This window comes from Halichoerus grypus, chromosome 5 (assembly GCF_964656455.1).
Source record: "Halichoerus grypus chromosome 5, mHalGry1.hap1.1, whole genome shotgun sequence".
Classification (NCBI taxonomy): Eukaryota; Metazoa; Chordata; class Mammalia; order Carnivora; family Phocidae; genus Halichoerus; species Halichoerus grypus.
The window spans coordinates 118,362,466-118,386,645 of NC_135716.1; the positions used below are offsets into that span (position 1 = coordinate 118,362,466).

At 38.4% G+C, this 24,180-nt stretch overlaps 1 protein-coding gene across 5 annotated transcripts in view; it reads left to right on the forward strand.

Moving 5' to 3' along the window:
- SSX2IP (SSX family member 2 interacting protein) overlaps positions 1-22,386 on the forward strand; it is a 41,573-nt gene extending 19,187 nt beyond the window's left edge. For 3 of the 5 annotated variants that reach the window (XM_036108865.2, XM_036108866.2, XM_036108867.2), the window contains exons 2-14: positions 230-361; positions 1,452-1,621; positions 2,092-2,304; positions 4,618-4,728; positions 6,308-6,443; positions 8,252-8,327; positions 8,398-8,587; positions 11,672-11,822; positions 13,835-13,971; positions 14,297-14,470; positions 17,366-17,480; positions 17,783-17,948; positions 21,529-22,386. In XM_036108865.2, the coding sequence (XP_035964758.1) occupies positions 319-361; positions 1,452-1,621; positions 2,092-2,304; positions 4,618-4,728; positions 6,308-6,443; positions 8,252-8,327; positions 8,398-8,587; positions 11,672-11,822; positions 13,835-13,971; positions 14,297-14,470; positions 17,366-17,480; positions 17,783-17,948; positions 21,529-21,703 (1,857 nt within the window). In that variant the 5' untranslated portion in view covers positions 230-318 and the 3' untranslated portion in view covers positions 21,704-22,386. The remainder of the gene's footprint in view (positions 1-229; positions 362-1,451; positions 1,622-2,091; positions 2,305-4,617; positions 4,729-6,307; positions 6,444-8,251; positions 8,328-8,397; positions 8,588-11,671; positions 11,823-13,834; positions 13,972-14,296; positions 14,471-17,365; positions 17,481-17,782; positions 17,949-21,528) is intronic. The other 2 variants (XM_036108868.2, XM_036108869.2) reach the window with 2 other exon arrangements.
- The last annotated feature ends 1,794 nt before the right edge of the window (positions 22,387-24,180 follow it).

The window sequence follows — 24,180 nt, forward strand, 5'->3', positions numbered from 1 at the left end:
AAATGAAGTAATGTGAATGCCTTGGTAGAACTTGTTAACCCTTTACTCCTGATCCTTAAACACATGCGTGTGCGCGCACACACGCACAGGGTTATTATTGAGCTCTACCATGTTCTGTATGGGAGTGTATGGAAATAAATAATGCAAAATCCTTCTTTTTACACATGGATTTTATATTTGCTTTTATATTTTTAGTTAAATGTTACTGTTTTACAATTTGCTTTTTAAGGAGATGCCTACATAGAAGAGTGACAGCAGCTGGACTAAATGTTTAGCCGCTGAACTGGTTCCTCAGGTAGCCCAGCCCTGGTGACTGCTATGGGAGAGTGGATGACTGTTACAGACCCAGATCTGTCTTCAGGTAACGGTCTAAAATAAGGGTAGACTAAAGCAGTAATTGTAAAGGGGAATTTTTAAATGAAACTATAAATAATTACCACAAATATCGAAGATGTGACTAGAGAGAGACATAAATAGTTGTAAAATATCTAATTTTTATTTTCAGAAAGTTTATCTGGGAAAACTAAGAATTGTGCCATAATTAGTGGGGTCCAGTGCCTTTGATAGATGATGGGTTTGATTGTTATTATTTTGGAGAGGAATGTTTATGCATTTGAAATAAATTTATTGGGTACATCAATACGTTGCTGCGATTTATTCCTTTAATCCATAACCTTTGACTCAAGGTGGTTTTTGTCTGTTATTTTTATAAGTCTGAAATACTATAAGTTAAGGTAGTATATTGTAGCTTAACATGCCTACTAAGGGCACTTTATAGTTGTATCTTTTTGAAAAAAGTACAGTTGACTCGAATAACATGGGTTTGAACTCTGTGGGTCCACTTATACACGGATTTTTTTCGATAAATGTACAGTCCTGTAAATGTATTTTCTCTTATGATTTTTTCCCTAGCTTGCTTTATTGTAAGAATATACGATACATATACAGAATATGTGTTAATCAACTGTTTGTTATTGGTAAGGCTTCTGGTCATCAGTAGGCTATTAGTAGTTAAGTTTTGTGGAAGTCAGAAGGGATACACAAGGGGGCGCCTGGGTGGCTCAGTCGGTTAAGGGGCTGCCTTGGGCTCAGGTCATGATCTGAGGGTCCTGGGATTGAGCCCTGCATAGGGCTCCTTACTCAACGGGGAGCCTGCTTCTCCCTCTTGCTCTGCCCCTCCCCCTGCTTGTGCACGCGCTTTCTCTCTCTGTCAAATAAATCTTAAAAAAAAAAAAGTGATACACAGATTTTCCACTGAATGAGGAGTCGGTGCCCCTAACCCCTGTGTTGTTCAAGGGTCAACTTTATGTAGTTTTCATGCAAAAAACAGCTTTGTCTTAATTTGAAAATACTTAAAAATATTTATATAATTCAAGATCTTTGGTAATGGAGATAGTTTGCTTTGCATATGTTTTATAAATTGTATGAGTAAATGCCTTTTATTCTTTCAGAAAGCAAAAATATCTGTCAATATACCTCAGAAACAAAGATGTCTCCATCAAGTTTATACTCACAGCAAGTGCTATGTTCTTCAATACCTTTATCAAAAAATGTGCACAGTTTTTTCAGTGCCTTCTGCACAGAAGAGAATATTGAACAAAGTATTTCATATCTTGATCAGGTAAAAAATTTTTTGTGTGTGAGAAGCAATAGCATAAATCATGTTATATAATAATAGCACATATCAAAGTTACGAGAAAAATACTTGTCAAGCACACATATGTTGTTATGTATTGGCCTGTTATGTAACATAACTAGATAGGCAAAGAACCGTGGTGATCATTTAGTTTGGATACATGGTAAACGTGTTTGTCAGGAGCAGGTTGGCCTCCACATCACTTTAGGGACTTCTCCACCAGGACTCTCTCCCTTATTTTACTGATGTACTAAGTGCCTGGCCCCAGGACACAGGCACTTGTAGAGCAGAGGCTAAAAAAGAGCCCAGTTCTCTCAGTTCTTTGTCCTTTGGGATATTTACAATTTTCTTAACTCAGGATAGTGTTCATTATTTCTGAGAAAAGATTTCTATCTTTTGTTTCTATACTAAGTCATCTGGTAACCAACTTTGAGGAAAACATTTTCTCCTACCAGGAATTGACTACTTTCGGTTTTCCTTCATTATATGAAGAATCCAAAGGTAAAGACACAAAGAGAGAATTAAATATAGTTGCTGTTTTAAATTGTATGAATGAGCTACTTGTACTTCAGCGGAAGAATCTTCTAGCTCAGGAAAATGTAGAAACACAGAATCTGAAACTGGGAAGTGATATGGACCATCTACAGAACTGCTATGCAAAACTTAAGGTAGAAATTGCATGTCGACCTGTATTTCAATAAGCTAACTGTCTCATAAGCTAAGCCAAGTGATAACAGTGTTTTCTCTTTAATATTTTTAGGTTTTTGTACATCCTACAATGCCTGAAGGATAGAGGTTATTCCTGAGGGGGTAACTGTGGTGGGCTGGAGGGGGTAGTTAGTGGCCTCCAAGTTATAAAAAGGCTGTGAGTTGTGGATGATACTTTAATCTTAATCAGAGAGACCTATGGAGGGTCTTATGAATTAGACTGATTCAGAGTTGTAAGCCCCTGAAGGCCGCAGTTCTGCATTAAAACTTTTTGTATGTGGGTAACCTTGGCTGAATGATATTGGTAATCCAGGCCTGTTTAGCCTTTCCTTCCAAAGAGTGGTTGCTTATTAGGACAGCCCAGAGTATAGAATGTTTTCCAGGAAATCTTCTAATTCAGGTTTGACCTAGGCCAAAATCCGGTATTTTTCTCTGGACAGAAATGTGTGTTCAGTGGCAAAAGTTGCCGATCTGTCCTTGAAGAGCTTCTAGATCTAGTATATGATTCATTCAATTCATTGAGCAAAATTTATTAAGTATTTTTGTGCCAGGTGCACTGGGTTTCACAGAGGACTGAACCCCAGTCCCAGCTCTCAAGATTGTAGTCTAGTGGAAGGAGATACATTGAACCATAATTACTTGCTTCGTTAGTTGTTCTTGGTGTGGGAGGTAAGAGGAGGCTTCACAGAGAGTTAACACTTGATCTCAGATCTGAGGAGTAAATAGAAATTTGCTAATGTTTGGAAAAGACATTCTAGGCAGAGGGTATATAACCTGTTTAAAGCATAGAGGTATGAGAGAGCATTTGACTTCCAGAAAATAGTCAGTCGCTCTGTAGGGGCTGAAATGAATGATGATGATGAAGAGCGATAGAGATGAGGCTGGGCCCCAGGCGTCTGAGGATGTGAGAGGCATTGTGCAGACACACGAAGGCACCAAGGAATGTAAGCGAGAGGAAGGCATCATGGGCATCATGTAAACATCAACCTGGCAGTAGTGTGGAGAAACTATGGGGAAGGTACAGATTTGTATTTGGGACGGAGGCGGAGAGCCCAGAAGGCTTGGTGGAAAGGACAGCTGTTAGGAGGCCTTAGCAGCTGCCAAAGCCAGAGAGATTTTGGATTTGAACTAAGGTCGTGCTGGTGGAGATAGAAAAAGTGAAATAGGAAGCAAACTTGGGAGGTAAAATGGGTAGAATTTTATGAAAAATTGAATTTGGGGAATAAGAGAGTCATGAATTTAAGAGACCGACCTGGTCTCTGTCTCAAGTTTACAGGGGATGATGATATGAGATGAGTGATGTAGGAGGGGGGTGTATAGATTTGCAGGGCTGATGGGGAGTTCAAGTAAAGTGTTGATCATCACTCAAAGTGAATCTGATTTGACATATATGGGACATAGCAACTGGCCCAGTGCCTTTAAGTTCAGTCATTCCAAATGGTCTGGCATGATAGGAAGTCACAAACACTCCGAAGAAGAGGGTGCCAAAAATTCTGACACCTTTAGAGTTATCCAAGGTATATTCCTAAATTTTCTAAATTCCTAAATCTTCTTGAGGTCCATTGTTATAGGGATTGTCCAAGTTGTTATTTGTGGTCAGTTATGGCGTAACTTGAGTGGTTTTTATATTTTATAAAGATAAGAGGATTTTAAAAATATGCCAATGGCCTCATGCAGAACTTGGCACATTTCCTCAGAAAATGTGTAGAATGTATTCAAAATGAACATCGTATCTCATACTGATTCCAGCAATGCTGCTATTCCTCTCTGGGAAAAAATCTTCAGAGCTTAGCACTTGGAAGGGAGAACGAGGGTCGTGCTGGAGTCCCACCCTTTCTGACCTAAAGGGTTGCTGCTCTGCTTGGTCACACGTCTTCTTTAGACTTAGCTCCGTATCACTTTGGTTCATTCTCAAAGAGTGTACCATAGAAGTGTTAAAAACTCCTAAAAGGAAATTTAAAAAGTGTCCAGTGGAAGCATCACTGGAATAAGTGAAGAGCCTTTCTAGGGCTCCACTTTGAAACTCATTTGCATAAACATAAAAATGTTGGTATTTTAATAAATTAAAATATTATATTTAAACTTAAATAAATTTATAAATTTATAGTATTGTCTTATAATAATTGTTTTAAGTAAACATTTTGTGTGCCATTAAACTGCAGTTTTAGCTAAGAAACCCTAGTATGTGTATGTTGTTTTTACTAATCTTTGAAGAATTCATTTGCTCCGAGTCCTGTGTTAATTTTAATCACAGTTGCATGTGGATGTTCTAGGAACAACTGGAAACCTCCAGGAGAGAAATGATTGGGCTTCAGGAAAGAGACAGACAGTTACAGTGCAAGAACCGGAATTTGCATCAGCTACTGAAAAATGAAAAAGATGAGGTGGGTTATCAGTTATTGAAGATGAAGTTTAAATAAAATTTTTTTTTTTATTTGATGTGACCATACCCCACTTTAAAACAAGAACATTAATTCATCCTTTGTCAAACTGGTATGGTGGACCTCTGTGTACAGCATTGCAGCATATTTAACTGAGATCAGGAGCTCTCCCTGGCACCCCCTACCCCAGGTGGATTCATGGGGCTTAGTATATTAGTCCATAGCTTGTGACAGCCGGTGTCCTCTACTGTCTGTCCTGGACTCCAGTGCATTGTCACTTTTTCTCAGGCACAAGGGTGCTTTAAATGCGGATCTTTTATTCCCTGCCATACCTATACTTAAATCTGGCATGCCTCTTCTTTCTCTGTATTAAATACTGACATTGTTCATCCCATCAAGCAATTAATTACTTGACTAGATGGACACAAGAGTTATTGTTTAGGGGAAAAAAAAGCAATTCACATTTAAAAATCTTATTTCTGATTGTTAAAGACATCATAATTTTAATCTCATTTCTGCTACAATGGCTAGTTAGTATTTGGATCTATAGAGTTAATGTGTTTGAAATTATGATTTTTTAATTTATATAAGAAGAAACCATTATGTTCTTACTGCTCTGCAGTTTGATCCCTGACCATGTGATAACCAATAAAAATATATTTATATTCAGTGTTGTATATGTGTTTTTTGAACTATAATTAAGGACTTTTAGGGGAGCTTATTTCTTTAATGATTTTATAGTGATTTAGACAGATTGTTTTGTCATATTTTGACTATTTAGTAATGTAGTTAGTGGATAGTGAAATATCTTAATTAAACTGCAAGGTTGCTTATGCATTTCCTTGAGTTATTTCACAGAAAATTTTGACATGATCTGCAGATTACACCTAAGTGATTTGAATATAGTTAATCTTTAGTAAGAATTAAGTTAAACATGGTCATCTCCAGCAGAGATTAGAAATGTTTGTATAGACTAGAACACACTTCCTGTCAAGGGCTGCCTGAGAAGCCACAGTGGATCTAAACCTTGAGCTGTAGGGCCTGACGTATGGTAGGTACTCAGCAAATATTTGAGTCGGATTCTGTCTGCTGTGTGGACTTACTCTAATTTGAGAACTGTTTATGATCAGATAAAAGCAAACCTGTGTATGTGCTGTGACGTGCTGTGGCTAATTTGTCACAGATTGATAAGGAATAAAGTGATTCAAGTCAGTAGTGTAAGGAAGTCACTACAGGTGATCAGATTAATTCTTGTTTCAGACGGAGCTTGAATCACTTTAATACTTCACAAGTTTCTGGTTTCTAAATGATCAGCGTCTATATGTAGCATAAAAGTGGTAGAAAAATAATTTAGGAAGTTAGCTCTAGAAATTTCAGAATTAAAAAATAAAAACTTTGTGATTCACTTAATGATACTTTAAAAAGTGATTTCCAGTGGTTATTGAGAAGGAAGAATAATCCTAAAATAAACTATTTTATGAGGAGGTGAATGCTAGTACTTCTTTTCTTTTTTGAATTTACAAATTTTAACTGGGGTTATCAATCATAAAGGGATTCATTTGATGGAAAATGCTTTTTTCAGGTACAAAAATTACAAAATATCATTGCAAGTCGAGCTACTCAATATAATCATGATATGAAGAGAAAAGAACGTGAATATAATAAATTAAAGGAACGTCTACATCAACTTGTTATGAACAAGAAGGATAAAAAAATAGGTAAGAAACAACTGGTTAAGATAGAGGAAAATAAACAAATAAGCTAATATGCTAAGAAATAAATGTCAGTAGTTGGAGCAGAATACCTCATGAAGTATTTTTATGCTTTATGTAATTGTTTGTGGATGGTGTGTATCCATATAAACTAGAAATCGAGATAACTCATTAGTGAAAAATAATAATTTCGCTTCCTTTGTTGCATGTAAGAGTTACATTTCTTTTTAATATGACTGTTGTACTTCCACAGAGGAAAAACTAAGCCAGGGGATATTCTGATCTTCCATAGCCAAGAACTGATCATATGAAAAATCACGATGAGTTTCTGAGTATCAAAACAAGTGTGATTTTAGAATTGACTTCATAAAATTATTCATCTGACCAAATCATTTACATCGGTTCCTTTTAATAAGTGTGGCTGTGCATATTTGAAGCAACCAGTCTGAAAGATGGACTGTGAATGTTATGCTTATGTTTGTTCATAAGGTGTACTTTTTTCTTGTGTCATTCTTTTGAAAATCATTTGGCAACTTCATCCAAGTATGTGCATAATTTCAGGGAAATCACATAGATGAAAAAGTAGAAACACACACACACACGACCGGGGCCACGCAGATACAGTTTTGCTGGCCTGGGAAGATGCAGCCCAGGAAATCTATGCACTGATTTATCGAACAGTGGTTTCCAGGTGGACCCTAACCGCCTTGTACGGTAATGCCCTGAGCTGCGGTTTCCGAAGCTGAGCTTGGTCGGACTTGCTGACACAACAACTGCTGAGCCCACGTCGCAAGCTGTGAGCAGGCCGCTCGGTGTTGGCTGCCTCACTGCTCATCTGTTCAGCAGAGCTCTTGCAGTTAGTCGGCTATCTTCTTTTAAAAATTCCTGAAAAATGAAAGTGTAATAAGCAATTAAGACAAGGTTGGAAAATCTGTAGGTAATCAGATTTAAATTTCATTGGTTAACCTCGTGTTCATTCATGAATTATATACAGAGCAGGATGAAATGCTGGAAGTATAAAATGTAACACCTAATTAGAGAAGTTTATTAAAGGTGGAACTCTGGTAACAGAGCCCTTATTTTATGGGAGTCTGGCTGTTTCCTAGTCCATACCTAACTGGAAGTGACAGGCTCATAAGGATTTCATCAAGTCTAAAATTACAGCAACTTAGTGTCATCTTACTTCCTTCTAATGCCAACTGCGTCCATCCCCCTGGGACAGAAGAGAAATTAATACACAGGGGCCTTGACTCCTTTGATGACGATGACAACACAGGGCTTGGCAGGCTTTTTCTGTAAAGATTCTAATAGTAAATATGTTCAGGTTTGTGGGGTCTGTAGTCTTCGGTCACAACTTTCCATCCCTGCACTTGTAGCATAAAACTATATAAACAAATGGTGTGGCAGTGTTCTAATAAAACTTTATTTAGAAAATCAGGCAGCTGGCCTGCAGGCCGGAGTTTGCCAGCCCCAATGATAAAGTTAATAATGATAATAAAATAATATTTACAAGTACTTTAACTGTTTTAACAACTTCTTTTACTGTTCACAACAACTTTTGGGTAGATACTTTCATCATTCCCTCTGTATTGTTTCTTTATCAATACTTTAGTTGTTAAATAACTGGTTAAGGTCTCAGGGCTTATCAGTGATGGAGAACTGGAACTTGAAATCTGGGCTGTTTGAGCCCAAATCCTAATCTACACCAGGTTGACTTATGTCTCCAGTGTGTATAGAGTGTGTTAGGGTTTTATACGCTTAAACATATGTATGTATGTAAGAATTGGTTTTGTTTTGCATGTTCATGTTTGTAGCTATGGAAGTTTTAAATTATGTGGGGAGAGCCGATGGAAAAAGAGGCTCCTGGAGGACGGGTAAAACTGAGGCCAGGTAAGGTCCAATTTAAATTGATACATTTCATCAGCATTTTCTTTCTGTAACTGCATTTTCATACTGACAGTTTCTTTCTCAGGAATGAAGATGAAATGTATAAAATTCTCTTGAATGATTATGAATATCGTCAGAAACAAATCCTAATGGAAAATGCTGAACTTAAGAAGGTTCTTCAGCAAATGAAAAAGGAAATGATTTCTCTTCTTTCTCCCCAAAAGCAGAAACCTAGAGAAAGAGCAGATGATAGTACAGGAACTGTAAGTGGCTCTTTCCTCTCTAATACAGTTTCGGATTGCTAAGTCGAACAATTCAGACATTAGCTAGGTATTCCCAGTGGGGACACCCTTGGCATTTTGGACAGGATGCTCACTGCTGTATTGCCCCCAGTCACTGTGACGACAACAACAAAATGCCCCTCTATGTTTCTAGACATGGCCTGGGAGATGATGGAGGTGACTTTCCAAGGACTTACTCTGTGCCACACACTGTGATAAGCACTTTAAGAGCACGGTCTCATTTCATTCTTCTAATCTGATGCTTTTCATACCATAATTATCCCCATTTTATAGCTGAGGAAACTGAGGCACACTCGTCCCATTGGCCTTAGTATCACACGTGGCAGAACTAGGATTTAAATCCAAGTCTGTCTCACCCCAGAGTTCATGTTTTTAACCACTGTGCTGAGTATCCTCTAAATACTTTAGGTATTGTGTACTTAAGCAGGCTTTACTTTCAGAGTGAAATGTTTATTAACTTTGGGAACCAACTAATCATTCAGTAAATTTGCGGAATATAAGTTATGTTCTGGTCCCTGGAAAGAAAAAGCTAAAAGGATTTTGACTTCCTTTGTCTCAGTTGGGGCTGTTATGACAAACTACCATAGACTGGGTGGTTAAGAACAACAGAAATTTATTTTTTACAGTTCTGGCACTGGGAGGTTCAAACTCTGGCTGCCAGTAGGGTCAGTGTCTGGGGAGACTGTGTCTTCCTGGTTGCACATTGCCGGCTCCTTGCACCCTCACCCTGCCATGCCGGAAAGAGGAGGAGAGCTCACCTGAGTCCCTTTTTAGGGGCACTCGTCCCATCCACGAGGACTCTACTTTTCATGACCTCCTCACTTCCCAGAGGCCCCACCTCTGAATACCCGCACACTGGGCGTTAGGATTTCACCATGAATTCGAGGGAACATGAACATTCAGTCCATTGCATCCTTCAGGAGGCTCTTTTGGGGAGATGGGGCATGTGCAAAAGTAATTGTTACATATCTTAGCAGTAATAGGGTGGTACAAACGTGCTGAACAAAGGAATTGTGGCAATCAAGAAGGCCTCACGGAGAAAGGGATATTTGAGTTGGTTCTTTAAAAATAAAGTGGGTGTTTTGGGGGTAGAAGCATGTGACACAAGGGGAGTAATACGTGCAGAGGTCGGGAAAAAACAAGTCCCATATGGTGAAAATTTCTTTTAACTTAATTGCTTTCCATGTTTAAATTCTGGATTCAGGCAAGTGACTAAAATCTGAAAATAACATTGATGGGAAATGCTAATTATCAGCAAGTCATCAGAACTTGTTTTTTAAACCTATGCGAGGGGATTATTTACCTTATGGTCAGTCTAACTGATAAGCCCATCCCACCTTCCAGCTCTTTTTTCTTTCTTTTTTTTAAAAAGCATTACCTGAAGTTCTTTGAAACTCCCCAGTTCGGGACCTGCTTGACCTCCGCCTTTTCTCTCACAGTCTGTCACTTTTTGTTGTGCACATGCACAAATACTCTCCAGAGTGAGCAGTTTCCGTTACTCCCGCAGCGCGTTCCGTTTTGGGCCCTGCCTTTACTAACATCCCCAGCCCGTGTGCAGCACAAGTCAGTAGTAAGTCAAGGACCCTCTCTCCTCGCCACTGCAGCCAGGGCGAGTATCCTGTGTAGTTCTTAACAATTCAGCTGTTTACCTTTGGAGAAACAATACTCTCAAGTGTATTTCTTGTTTTTAAAAGATCTGTTTTTCTAGAATTTTTTTCTCTTACAATTTAATTCAGTCCTTCCTTTCTTTTAAGGATTTTGGAGCATTATAGCAAGAGGATAAGATTAACCTTAGAATGCCTAGGTAGCCTTGAGGTTTCATTAATTTGTTATTGTGCTTAAGTATAGCCAAAACATATACCCAAAATTCAAGTTAATTTTTTATTTTCATTTTGTGGTTTCAGAGTTTCAGTCTGGACAGTGTGAAGCAATTATTGTTCATTTTTTAAATAATGGATTTATAGTATTCTGGCAGGTTGTAGCTCCAGAGGCTTGATTGGCAAGAATCAGAGTCACAGTGAGCTCCGTGCTGGGCCTTTCCCCAACCTGCTTCCCATGGGAAACCTTGACCTCTGGCAGCCTTTGCTGACCTGGGGCTATTGATACAGCTCTCCCGGCTGAGTCACTCCCTCATTCCTGCTGCACCTGCCTGTGGGAACAGTCTAATCAGCGTTTCTTTCATCTTCGATAGGTTTTCTTTTTTTCCCCAGCAAGATATTTTATTGTTCATATTAGGGAGGTATATTTCTGGAAGTATATCACTTTCCTGGATGTTAACAACAAATTTAGGACTTAGCAGATTATTATGCAGATATACACACACACACACACACACACACACACACACACACACACACACATACATATACACATACACACACATACATTATCTATGTAGCTGCAGATTATTTTGACATAATATATATTAGTACTGTTTCCCTATGTTCTTTATCCTGCTTTGATTCTATGTGATTCTGTGTCAGTGGTTTTCTGTATTTTCCTATGATTTAATGTCTTGGTAGAATAAAAAGAAAAATAATCTCTAGTTTTATTTTTTTAAATTACATGAGAAAAATAGGATTCACAGTTGCTTACTTTGTAGATAATCTCACTGGTGGTTTATTTACTTAAACAGCCTAGGATTAGAGATAAGTTGATCTAACTTCAGATCTCAGTTCTACCTCTTGGCTGTATGATAGTGGGCAGTATCTCTACTTCTCTAAGCATCATTTTTCCCACATTGTAACATGATTTGAGGATTAATTAGCTTGTGAGAGCTCTAACACAATACAGGACAAGTGGTGAATAACTCTTCCTCACACAGCTCCGTGACTCTTGTCACTAACCGTATTTGGATTCAGATTCACATTTGAAGAGACTTGAGTTGGAGAATTTCTGTTTCTAATATTAGGTCATATATGCATAAGATACAGCACAGAAATGCTTTTGATAGGTATCTCTGATGATCAGTTTAATTACTACTGCCTGAGTATCTAGAGCCATTTTAAGATACTGGTCTTTCCTTTTCATCTCTCTTGCTTGTAGGTTATCTCTGATGCTGAGGAAGATGCTGGGGAACTGAGTAGGGAGAGTATATGGGACCTTTCCTGTGAGACTGTGAGAGAGCAGCTTACCAACAGCATCAGAAAACAGTGGAGGATTTTGAAAAGTCATGTAGAAAAACTTGATAACCAAGGTAACTTCTCACTGCGTGCAGAGTGAGTTGTGACACTCAGCTCTTAATTTCAGTCACTTGGAAAGTCACGTTAGGGGGTCAGATCCTGAAGTACTTGAGCTCAATTTGGTGGTTTGATAATCAAGCTCCTATCTACTTCTGGAGGTGAGGTTTGAACCACACTGGGAAATACTTTGCCCCTCCGTGAATCTTTCTCTGAAAAGAGGATATTACGTATCTCCATCTATTCTGAGTGCAGTGTACAATTGAATAAAGTGAACTGAGTCTCTTACTGATCTTGGGAATTAAGAATTATTAATCATGATATGGTATAAATATGAACCTGTTGCTTATCATTCCTAGGTACTTGCATACTCCTGGTTCCTAATTTATTTTTAAATTATTTTCAAAATAATAAATGTTTAATATAAAATATCAATTAGGAAGTATATGAGGTAGAATATTCAGGTTTCTGTTCCCTATACATGACACTTAACAGTTTGGTGCTTATCTTTCTAGACTTTTTCTGTAGGCCTTTACAAAATATACATTTTTTAAAGATTTTATTTATTCATTTGACAGAGAGCACAGGCAGGGGGAGCAGCAAGCAGAGGGAGAGGGAGAAAGCAGACTCCCCGCTGAGCAAGGAGCTCAATGTGGGACTTGATCCCAGAAGCCTGGGATCATGACCTGAGCCAAAGGCAGAAGCTCAACTGACTGAGCCACCCAGGCGCCCACAAAATATTTATTTAAAAATATATAAAAAATTGGGGTGCCTGGGTGGCTCAGTCAGTTAAACGTCTGACTCTTGGTTTCAGCTTAGGTCATGATCTCAGGGTCATGGGATTGAGCCCCATGTGGAGCTCTGCACTCAGTGGAGAGTCTGCTTGAGATTCTCTCTCTCTTCCTCTCCCTCTGCCCCTCCCCCTGCTCATGCTCGCTCGCTCGCTCTCTCAAATAAATAAAATCTTTAAAAAATATATAAAAACAAAAATTGAATATTACATATTTTTACTACACTGCTTTTTTCATTTAACAGCGTATTATTTTAGACACCATTTCCTGTCACTATAGATAGTATAGATCTACACTGATGAATGTGTTCTTAATATTTTATATTCGTTAAAGTTTGCGTTCTTTTAAATCAAGAAAATTAAGGTTTCTGCTCGGTAAATGAAGTCTGTTGAAAGAAAATTTATTCTGAATGTCAAAAGTCACAAGGTAACTCAATTGTCTTTAGTAGTAAAGAGTAATCAGCAAAATTTTGTACTAAAATTAATATACATGAGATTTTATTGATTTCAGTTGCCATCTCTTAGTAAATGGCAAGTATATTTGGACTTCCTGTTTGTTAAATAGGAATTTGCAAGATTTGTAGCACTGCATTGATCTTTGAAGAAGAGTCAAAAGTAGTTTATGGATTTGTTAATTATTTTTCTCTTTTGTGAATATAGGTTGTCCATTTTTTTTAAAGATTTTTTTTATTTATTTGAGAGAGTGAGTGAGCAAGTGAGAGAGAGAGCACGAGCAGGGTGAGGGGCAGAGGGAGAAGCAGGCTTCCCACTGAGCAGGGAGCCCAATGCGGGGCTCGATCCCTGGACTCTGGGATCATGACCTGAGCCAAAGGCAGATGCTTATAGGTTGTCCATTTTTAATTAGGACATAGTCTTGAATAAATATGGATTACAAATTAAATGTTCATAGTAGAACTATTAGTAAAGATATCATTTTAGTCCAAAAATAGTACGAATTTGTAGTTGTCATAAATCCCTTATAATAAGTTGCTTTGCTTTTTAAATTTTTTCATAGTGCTAAAAAAAAAAATTTTTTTTTCATAGTGCTAAAATACTATAAATATAGTTGTATTATTATAGCTTATGAAATTTTTAAAGGGCAAAGGGAATAAGTACCTTTTAGAAAACCTATGAGATTCCAGAAAGAAATTCTGAGAGCCTTGATTTTTAAATATAATTCAAAAAACACCATAAACTGAGTGGTGTAAAGCCTATGTCAAATGACTGGTTTTATGTTAGTTTCAAAGGTACACCTAGAAGGTTTTAATGATGAAGACGTAATCTCACGACAAGACCACGAACAAGAAACTGAAAAACTCGAGTTAGAAATTCAGCAGTGTAAAGAAATGATTAAAACTCAGCAGCAGCTTTTACAGGTAAATGTGAGTTGCCTTTTCAAGCTGTTTTCCCATGAGAATGGCCAGGATTTTACGCCTTACTAGATTTTTATTCCCGTTTCTCAGAAGATCTGTAGTGTTTGTCATTTCTCTGCTCTAAGTTCTTCGCTTGCTAACAGGTAGAACGCATGCCATTCCTCAGGCGGGGCTTCGCCGGCTGCAAAATGAGAATCCTCCGTTGACTTTCTGGTTTTCCATCGTTTCTGTCCTTCCCCTAAAGTATGACCCTGCTTCCCTTGCTTTAATTTTAACTGGGAGCATTGCAGGGACCCTCTGGAACTTACTATGTTTTAAAATTTAATAGCAGCAGCTGGCTACTGCATGTGATGATGACACCACCTCACTGCTCCGAGACTGTTACTTGCTGGAGGAAAAGGAGCGCCTCAAGGAAGAGTGGTCCCTGTTTAAAGAGCAAAAAAAGAATTTTGAGAAGGAAAGACGAAGCTTTACAGACGCGGCTATTCGCCTAGGATTGGAGGTATTTTCAGCAAGTAGCTTTCCTTGTAGAGCTTTTGAAAGTTCTGGGAGGCCCAGCGGAATGCATCCAAGTTCTGCCTTTCATCGTTTCCTTGCTGTCCAGTTTGTTTTTTTGTCAAGTAGTTTACCAGTGATCTTACAAATAACGTGAACTGGAAGGGATTGGAAGCACGTGAACTACTTTAGAAAGGGTATCGTTCTGCCTTTACCAGATTTGGGAATTGAAACTTTTTTTTTTTTTAGAAAACCATAAGCCTCCATTATCCCCTCTGGGTTGGCTTTCTGCTGGTAAGTGTTTAGCTTCCCACAGGAGATCTTTCTTGGACATTTGTGACCTGTCCACTGTCAGTAGGTGCAGCGTCAAAAGACAGTGCAACGGAGAGCCTGTTTGTTGTGTAAAAAGGAGGGAGGGAGGGAGGGGCGTACAGAACAGAAGTTCTCCCCACCACCACCCAGCGATGCGTGCAAACACTTCCACAGCTCGCTTTTTTACTTAACGATGTATTAACCTACATGTTTCCCTTTCAAAAATTATAGAAGTAATGTGTGAACATGTTTTCAAAAATAAAAACCCGCACAAAAAGCCAAAAGTGAAAAAATATCACCCATTCTTATCTCCAGTTTCATTCCTTCGAGGTAACCACTAAGTTTGTAATTCTTCTGGGAAGTATGTTTTTAACCTTAATGTACTTCAGCCTTTTTTCCTTGATAAGTCTGTTGATTCCCCTGCTGTGAAAGATAAAAAATTTCGTATCCTTATCCTACCTCCCATCTACACTATTTCTCACCTACATATGTGACTTTTTCATTATATTGTTACTTTTTTAAAATAACTTTTTAAAAATGGTTTCTTCTGGTTGACTTTTTTTTTCTTTAAATAGAATGTTTAATGCTTCCATTCCATGTCTGCTCCCCTTGAGACAGTATCAGTTTGTCCCCACAATGAAAGATGAAGACATTCTTGGGTTCACCCTTGTTCCCTTTCCCTTGTCCCTCTACTTCCCAGTTTTTGTCTCTGCTTTTCTTTCTCATTGTCAAGTGTTAGCCTGTGAGGTAATCCAGTTGTAAGTACTTTGTGCAAGATTGAGACTAACATTTGAAAGAACACTGATATCATCATGATTCTGTAAATGTTATTCATTCTCTAACCTAGTAACACATTTGGCCACCTAGGAAATAGTCTGTTACTAAGAATCTGCCGTCTGGGAGAAAATCTTTCATATATCCCTGTGTAGTGAATCCTTTGACTTTTCTTTGTAGCTCCTTTATGATTTCCTGACTCACATTCAGCTTATGTCTCATGTTATCTTCTTTCTTGGGTTCCTTTTTCAATTTGCTGTATTACTTTCTTGAGTAATTTTTTTTGTGAAGTATTGTGTGAGTGAAAAATATTCTGAATTCTAGAATATCCAAAAATACATTCATATGATTGGTTTGGCTGGATATAGAATTTAGTTTCCAACTTTTTTCCCTCAAAACTTATTCCATTTTTTCTACTGTTTGGTTTTACTAATGAGGAGCCTGATTAATATATAACCTACATATACCGTACTTTGTGGATATCCTGCTTTGTTTTTTCCTTCTCTCCTTCTTCTGTCCTTTTTATATTCTTAAAGTTCTAACATTTTACTAGGCTGTATCTAGGTGTAGCTTCTTTTCAGCCTCAAGACACTATATTTCTTCAATTTAGGGATATTTTCTTTGATTCTGTATTTTTTCCTTCTTTGACTTCTCTTGTATTCTGGAACACTTTCATTAGACAAATGATTGGTCTTCTGACTACATCTGTAGATTGACTTTATGTTCTGAGTTCGGGGATATTCTCTCACTTTTAACTCTTCACTTCATCCACTGAGTTTTTATTTTAGATTTATCTTTTAAGTTCTCTCATGTCTTCATTTTTTGCTTTTCCATGTATAGCACTATATTATTTTACAGATGTTCATAAATCTAATCATTTGTGTTAGAATTTTTTTTTAAAAGGGTCTCTTGAACTGTTATCTGTGGTCAGTTATCTTGGCTGTTTTTCTTTCATGCTCTTAGTTTTCTTCAAATGTCTGGTGATGCATAATTTTGTATTAGTATTTAGGAATGAAAGACTATATTCTGTTTAAGTAGCTAGCATGGATGTCCTCCACAGCTGTGAAAATCTGTCTTATCAATAGCTAACTTTCTCAGAAAATTTGCACCAGCATTTTCTCCTAACTTCTGGGAACCTGTTTCTGGGTCCCTGTCTCCCAGCCTGTTCCAAGAGATACTCCGGCTACTTTGTGTACCGCCCCCAGCTCTCTGCAGGAGGATCTGTCTGCCTCTGGGCTCTGGGGCCAGTGGGGCCAGGGAAGGATGAGATGGAAGCGTGAAGACCTGAGGGCTGAGAGAGAGTCTAGGATGATCGGCCGGTGGGAAGGGGAAGGTCTGACATGTGCCCTCTTGTGGTTTAGTGGTGGTGGCTGCTGATGCTGGTAGGTGGTTAGAGGCCCAGAGCGATGCCCGGGGAAGTCACAGCTCCTTTTTCTCAAGTGATTCATTTGCAGTGGGTATTTTTCTGTTTTTTTGGTAATTCTATATAATGTTCTGTATGTTCAGGAGTTATGCTAATATGCTGTTTTTTGTTTTTGTTTTTGTTTTTTTTGCATTGTCCATTTGAGTTTACTCAAAACGGGTGTGAAAATAGTGATGAGTTGGTTTATTAGGTGAAATGGGTCGTTTTTTATTTCTTAAATATAATTTTCTTCAATGAAATTTTTCTTAGTTTTCTAGGTTAATTCATTTGACTTACAAAATCTTTATGATAGCCAGAAAGCAAACACCAGCAGCTGCAGAAGTGATGGGAAATGCCAACAATGTGAATGTTGAAATGTTGATCAATATTTCTTTGGTTTGCTTGTTACGATAGAGAAAGGCATTTGAAGAAGAAAGAGCCAGTTGGTTAAAGCAACAGTTTTTAAATATGACTACCTTTGACCACCAGAACTCAGAAAATATGAAACTTTTCAGTGCCTTCTCAGGAAGTGAGTACTTCATTAACCCTTTAATCTGAAAATGCATGTAAATAAAATACTGTCCATTATTAATGTAAAACTTTGGAGATCACCAAATATTTTAAAAACTAGATCCTTAGATGTTTATGGAATATGCATAAGAGATGGCGAGATTAGCCAGACCAGAGTCAGGGGCTGGAGTGGCCACCCACATTAACTTGTTCTACCTCAGACCTCACTCCCCTGCAGATGATCATCAGAGCTAATGTCCTTCCCCTTGTTTGCTACCTCACCATAGGCACTGCCTTTGTCCACATTCTGTCTTTTCACAGGTTCTGATCGGGACAGTCTGACAGTGCACTCGAGGCCACGGCAGAAGAAGCCTCACGGTGTGTCTAACGGGTCTCCGGTTTGCACATCCAAACTTACCAAGTCTCTTCCTGCTTCTCCTTCTACTTCGGACTTTTGCCAGACGCGTTCCTGTGCATCTGCACATAGGTATTGTAGGGGGTCTAGCAGGTGGTCTGTCCCACTGCTGGATCTGCACTGCTGGGGGCAAGTAGGCATGTCTGTAGTGTTAGCAGCGGGAGTGGCTTTGGAGAGGGATTTAGTAGATTGATTATTCATTGTGCAGATATTTATTGGGTGGTCATCATATAAGGACACCTGCTGGTGCTGGGAATACAGTAGCGAATGAGGTGGGTCTGGTTCCTGCCTGCTGGGAGCCAGATCATATAATGTTGTTCCTTTCATTTCACGTCCAAAATACAAAATAATTAAAGTACAGTCTCATTTACAGGAATCGCTTAGTATTTTGAATTCTTTAATTTTGTTAAATAGAAGGATATTTTCACAGTCTTTGCAGAGTATATATTTTAAAATTTCTTTGGCTATGCCCATTTTATTGGTGTTGAAGGGCAAAGAACTGAGAAAAATGTCCTCATCGTGATTGGTAAAGATCTGTGCCCAGGGATGACAGGGTCAAAAAAAGTTGCTCCCCTTCCCCAGGAAACCCATATATTTCTATTAACGGATGCATTTTGGTACTTTTCTCTGTCTCACGTTGTTAAATCATTTTCTAAGGTATAATGTCAATATTTTACCTCAGAGCCTATTCCAAGATTAGTGAACTGAGCACATAGAACATTCCTAGTGAGAGAGGAATAGAAAAGAGCAAAGGGATACCTTGGAAAGTGTGGTGGTGATCTTTCCTCTTAACCAACGTAGGAGACAGTGTCACGGGGGCCTGCGTGTTTGGCACGTGCCCGAGAGAGCAGGGGTCGGGGCTCTGGCACACTAGACCTGTGGTAGTGAGAGGCTGATGTGGACCTAAGTGTTGGAAGAAACCCACTAGCCCTTGGACCAAGAATTGTTGAATAAATGAATTTCAAAACAAAAATATGAAGCCCTGTATATATTGTTGATTTGTAAAAGAATTAGGACTCTAAACATTGAGGGGCAAAAAAGAGCGTGGGAAGAGTCCTCTAGGCAAGTGTAGGGACCCCAAAGGTGGGACACTGGTGTGTTTGTGGAGGGCAAGTGGTGTTAGCGAGCAAGACCAAGAGGTGAGAGGGGTTGGTGGAAGGTGGGCAGGGGTCACATCCTATAAGGCCCTGGGTGAGTAGATGAGGATACAAACTTTTTTATGTAAAAGTTCAGATATATACAAGTGTCGAGAGAATAAGGTCATGATGCCCTGTATACGCATCACCCAGCTTCTCTCATGACCATTATCAACTCATGGCCATGTTGTTCATCCAGAACCCCGCTCTGCTGCCCCCACACACATGCACGTACTTGACATCTCATTTGTAAAGTAGTTAGTCGGTATCTGTTAGGTCAGATATTGTTCTAAGGGCAACAGGAAAAGCACTGGAGATGTGTAAGCAGGAGAGTGAAAAAAAAAAAAGTCTGTTTGAAAAGATGACTCTTCTCTCATGTGGGAAGCAGACTGTAGGAGCCCGTGTTGTGAGCCAGAAGACGTGGTTAGGAGGCTCCCGAGGAGTCACGGGGAGACGGTCGCCATTTAGACAAGGGTCGTCACATGAAGGTAGACAGGACGGGATTTGGAATATATTTTGCAGTTAGAGCCAACAGATTAACTAATGGGTTGAGTATGGGAAGTGAGTTTGATTTACAATCAAAAGGTACTGTAAGCTCAGAGTATTTTCTTATACAGAATGTTATTAAACTCCCAAGTTTGACCAATCCGAACAATCTATATAAATAACACAAATTCTAGTCACCAATTTCAAATAATGCATTCTGTATCCGAGAGAGAATATAGCAGTTGCCTCGATTATTTTTATGTCTCTACAATTCTTACTTTTTAATCTTATTATTTTTAGTTAAGAAATATTTGACATAATAATCCTTTAGGACATTATTTTGTGCTTAACAAAGGTAAGTCCAGCATTTAGTACCTACATCACAGGGTGTTAGGAGATTTCGGTGATGATACATACAGAGCACTTAAAACAGTACTTAATACATGTAAACATATATGGATTGTAAAAGTGCTTTTCTCTCTCATGTAGTCCGAGGGCGAAACAACATCAGTGGCATAGAAACAGAATTTTGAGCATAAAGAAACTCCATTGAGCTATTCATGTTCATGGTCACCGGGCTCTGAAGATAAAACCTAGAAAGAGTTGTGTTACTGGTTACCAGGGGAGACGCTGTGGAGCCTGACATAGTTCTCACAATTTTAAGTTATTTGGTAAATTTGGACTCCTTGCTCCTGAAGCAGCTTGGATCTGGGTTTGTAATAAGATCATAGCAAAACGAGTATTTGTAGCTAATTTCTACAGCAACAACCTCATTTCCTCCTTCACTGTAGAATGGAATCTTACACAAAGTAATTCGGGTACAAATTTATGGAGAGAATTTAGTTGCTCCTTGATCCCATCTCGTCTGAGATGGCAGGGTTTCTGAGGGCTGAATTATAAGCAAGTTCCTCTTTTTTTTTTTAAGTATTGGCAAATAAGCGTAAGTAAAATTTTTAATTGTTTTGGGTTTCGATTTTTAGAATTAAAGCAACATTTTTTTTTTTAGGATTGCCACACTGACGTTGAGTTAGTAAACCAAAGACACACAAAATGCACATTTGGGGAAAAAAATGTACATTTGTGAAAAAAATTACATAAGATATTTGTTGACTTGCCCCGTTAGATTTGAAAGTAAATCATTTAGGCAGATTTTTTTTAACATTTTACTTGAGAGAGAGAGCATGAGTGGGGGAGGCGGTGTGCAGAGGCAGAGGGAGAAGCAGGGAGCCTGACCTGGGGCTCCATCCCGGGACTCCAGGATCATGACCTGAGCCGAAGGCAGACACAACCGACTGAGCCACCCAGGCACCCCAGATTTTTCTGTTTTGCGGCTGGCCACAGAGCATACCTCTCAGATTGTGTCACTGAAGGGTAGCAGCTGTGTCTGTGTCAGCCACTAAGATTGTTACTCCGTGACACAATTAATTGAGCATTGGTTTAAGCGCTTAATGTGTGTTAACTCAGTTCCACCCAACCCTATGAGATAGATACTATTATTTCCATTTTACAGCTGAGGAAGCTGAAGAACAGTGACATAGTGAGCTGAGCGGTCCAGCTGGGATGAGCTTAAACCATCTGACTTCAGAGTCCGGACTCCTTACTGCCTTTGTAGGCACTCGTTAAATAGCTGTGTGGGTGAATGGCTGGGTAGAGGAAAGCATGCATGAGCAAATGGATGTGTAAAGAAGAAAACAATAAAGAGATTATAAAATAGTGGCCGGAAGATGGGGACATCGGGGGACACGAGCTTTCAAAGCCCACATGTTCTATCTTAGGCTTCAGTTGTGTAGAGAGCTTCAGAGTAGACCAAAGAAATAAGTAAGTAGATGGGTAAACAGATAAATAGGTGGGATATATAAGATAAAAGTGATAAATTAGACCATTTTGAAACACTTCTTTGTTCCTAATCTGTGTGTCCTCAAAATTTACTTAGCATAGGACAAGGGGGCACTTTGAATGTAGGCCTTCAGGCAGAGCTTAAGGATAAAAGGAGGAGGAGATGATTATTAAGATCTGTCTTTTCCCAACAGTTCCATCAATGTACTGAATATAACTCCTGAAGAAACTAAACCAAATCAGGTTGGAAGAGAAGGTACAAATCAGAAATGGAGCATGGCCTCAAGACCTGGATCGCAGGAAGGTTGCTACGGTGGGTGTTCCTCGACCTACACAAGCTCCCATGTAGAAAAAGATGACTTACCTTAGACGTGTGGACTGGAATTGTTCTCATCAGCACGTTCATCATATTTCCCATCTGAGCTGAAACAGGGTGTGTCATAAAGTCAGTCATATCTAATGATTGAAGATGGTCTGAGGTGTTTGTTTGGACTTCCCTGCCCCTCCCCCAAAGAGCTAAAATGTTGAATCTATTTAAAAGGATATAAAAGCTTTGGATATGTATTTTGAGTAACAGAAGCATCTGGTTCTGTGAATAAAGGAATGTATATGTTTGGATGGAAACAGAAGCACTAGAATAAGTTTCCTCTTATAGGTATTAAAAATAGCACTTTTAGGAAACTGATTATTGTAAATGTTTAATTTTGTCTCATATATAGTTGGCGTTGAAAGTTTAGCCTTTACTTGAATGTATACTGTAGATTTTTAACAAAGCAAGTTCTATATTTATTATGTTTAGTGTGATTTGAAATTTCCTCTTTCATATGTTTTAAATAAAGTGAAATTTATGTATGTTTTGTACATAGATATACACGATTATGTTAAGAGGCTTTAAGATTTAAAAATTTTACACATCCATATTATAGTATTTCATGCCAATAACATTTTTTAGTGGTGTTCTGTTTACAGATGTATGAGAGCCATTGCCACGTTATGTTCAAGAATTTTTTGAATGCATCTGAGCAATAAATACTCAAAAGCTGTTCCACAAAGCTGACTTCTTTAGATAATTATCATTGCTAACCTGACATTTCTGAGATTTCTATAGCAGTAGACTTTTATCTATAATTTTACAAGGACTTCTGATGGTAGGTAGTACAGGCCAGATAACAACATACCTTTGAATGAAACAATTTAAGAATATTGGTTTAAGATATTTGGGAGGTAGAAGATATTTACGGTGATATTTTCTTTACTAGGTGGGGACCAGTACTGCAACATCTCTACCAGCTCGGGCTTGGTATAGTTGCCAATAAATTCAGGGTGTTAGCTGCTAATGATAAATCTGACCATCCGATTTTATCTTAATATTCTCCTCCCACTCTGGACAAACTTGTGTCATCTCGCTTTCAGAACTGATTGCATGTTTCTTCATGTCGTTATTGATGATGATCACCGTAGGCCCAGGACTTTTACCAGAAAGCTTCAGCGCCTAACCCTGTGTGTACGTAGAAGCCTGCACAGATCGGCCTGGCTAGATCCTGCAAAGCTTGTCTGCCTTCCCGTTCTCTAGTCAGTTCAGCCACGGACATACACTCACTCTTATGGCTGTTCCATTCATCATCTGAAAAATAGTCTTATTTTTGTCGTCCATTCACTATATATGAGTTTGGGTAGCAGCACCATTTTTTCAGGGCTGATAGACTGAGTGTCTTACGTTAATGAAACCACCTGTAACAAAATAACCCCATTTATAGTCTCGAGAAGCTGGCTCTTAAAGCAGCCACTCACGACCTTCCGTTTGATGCATGGTCACTTCTTCACGGTTTAAAATATTAGAACTGATAGAAAATTTCTAGGATCATACCATATTCCAAAAGAAGAAAGAGCTGAGCTTTAATTTTTTTTTACAATTGAGCAGTCACGTGATCAAAGAAAGGCAATCAAATTTTTTAAAAATAGTCCATGATACATTTGTGAGGAACTTTTTTTGTCAGGGGTTTCCATGATATCCTTTGCCAGAAAAGAACATTTTAATGTTTAAAGTAAATCTTACTCCAGGGAATAATGCATTCCATGACAGTGGATTTCTACAAAGGAGCATCTGTTTTTTGTTGTGTTTCCATTTTAAGTTGGTTGAATTCTCATATTGGAAAGAAAAATTCCTTGAGACCTACTTTGAAATCTAAGGTGTGAAAAAAAAAAAAAAAACCAGTAAAATGAAAGCCAGGTTCATTGTATTTTTGATAAAAAGTCTGCATAGATCTGCTAGAAGTCGTATGTTTGACCTAGCAGCGTCTGTTTTGCTTTACTGTAAATTCCGACGCCAAAGGGATTCCCAGTCATGCTAAACTTCCCAGGTTATTGGAATGGTTTCTGTGTTGGAAAGCTCCTGACTTCACACCTGCAACTCCTAGGATTTTGCAGGTACTTATAATCCAGCTATGCTGCGGTCTTATATTCAGCCGTGATTAGATGATGGTACCACAGGGAACCTTAGGTTTCAAGTCCTCCTGATAAACGTTTTCTTGTTCATCAATATGTAAATCTGGAATCTTGTACCTCCTTTGTTTTTACATGGCATCTGTTTTGAATTCCTCTTTTCATTTTGAATTTTCAAAGGACAAAAGTGGCAAAGAAAATTTAAGGGAAAGGTTTTATTTCCTACTCTTAAACTTTTATATCTTGAATTTATGATGATGAGAAACATAGAAGAATCATCATACCAGAAAATTAAAGGATTAAAATTTAACTTAATAAGTGGGTTTTTTGTTTTTTGTAGAAGCAATGTATTAAATGTTTAGATTTGCAGAATAGTCCACAGCAAATTGTTTTCCTTATGGTAT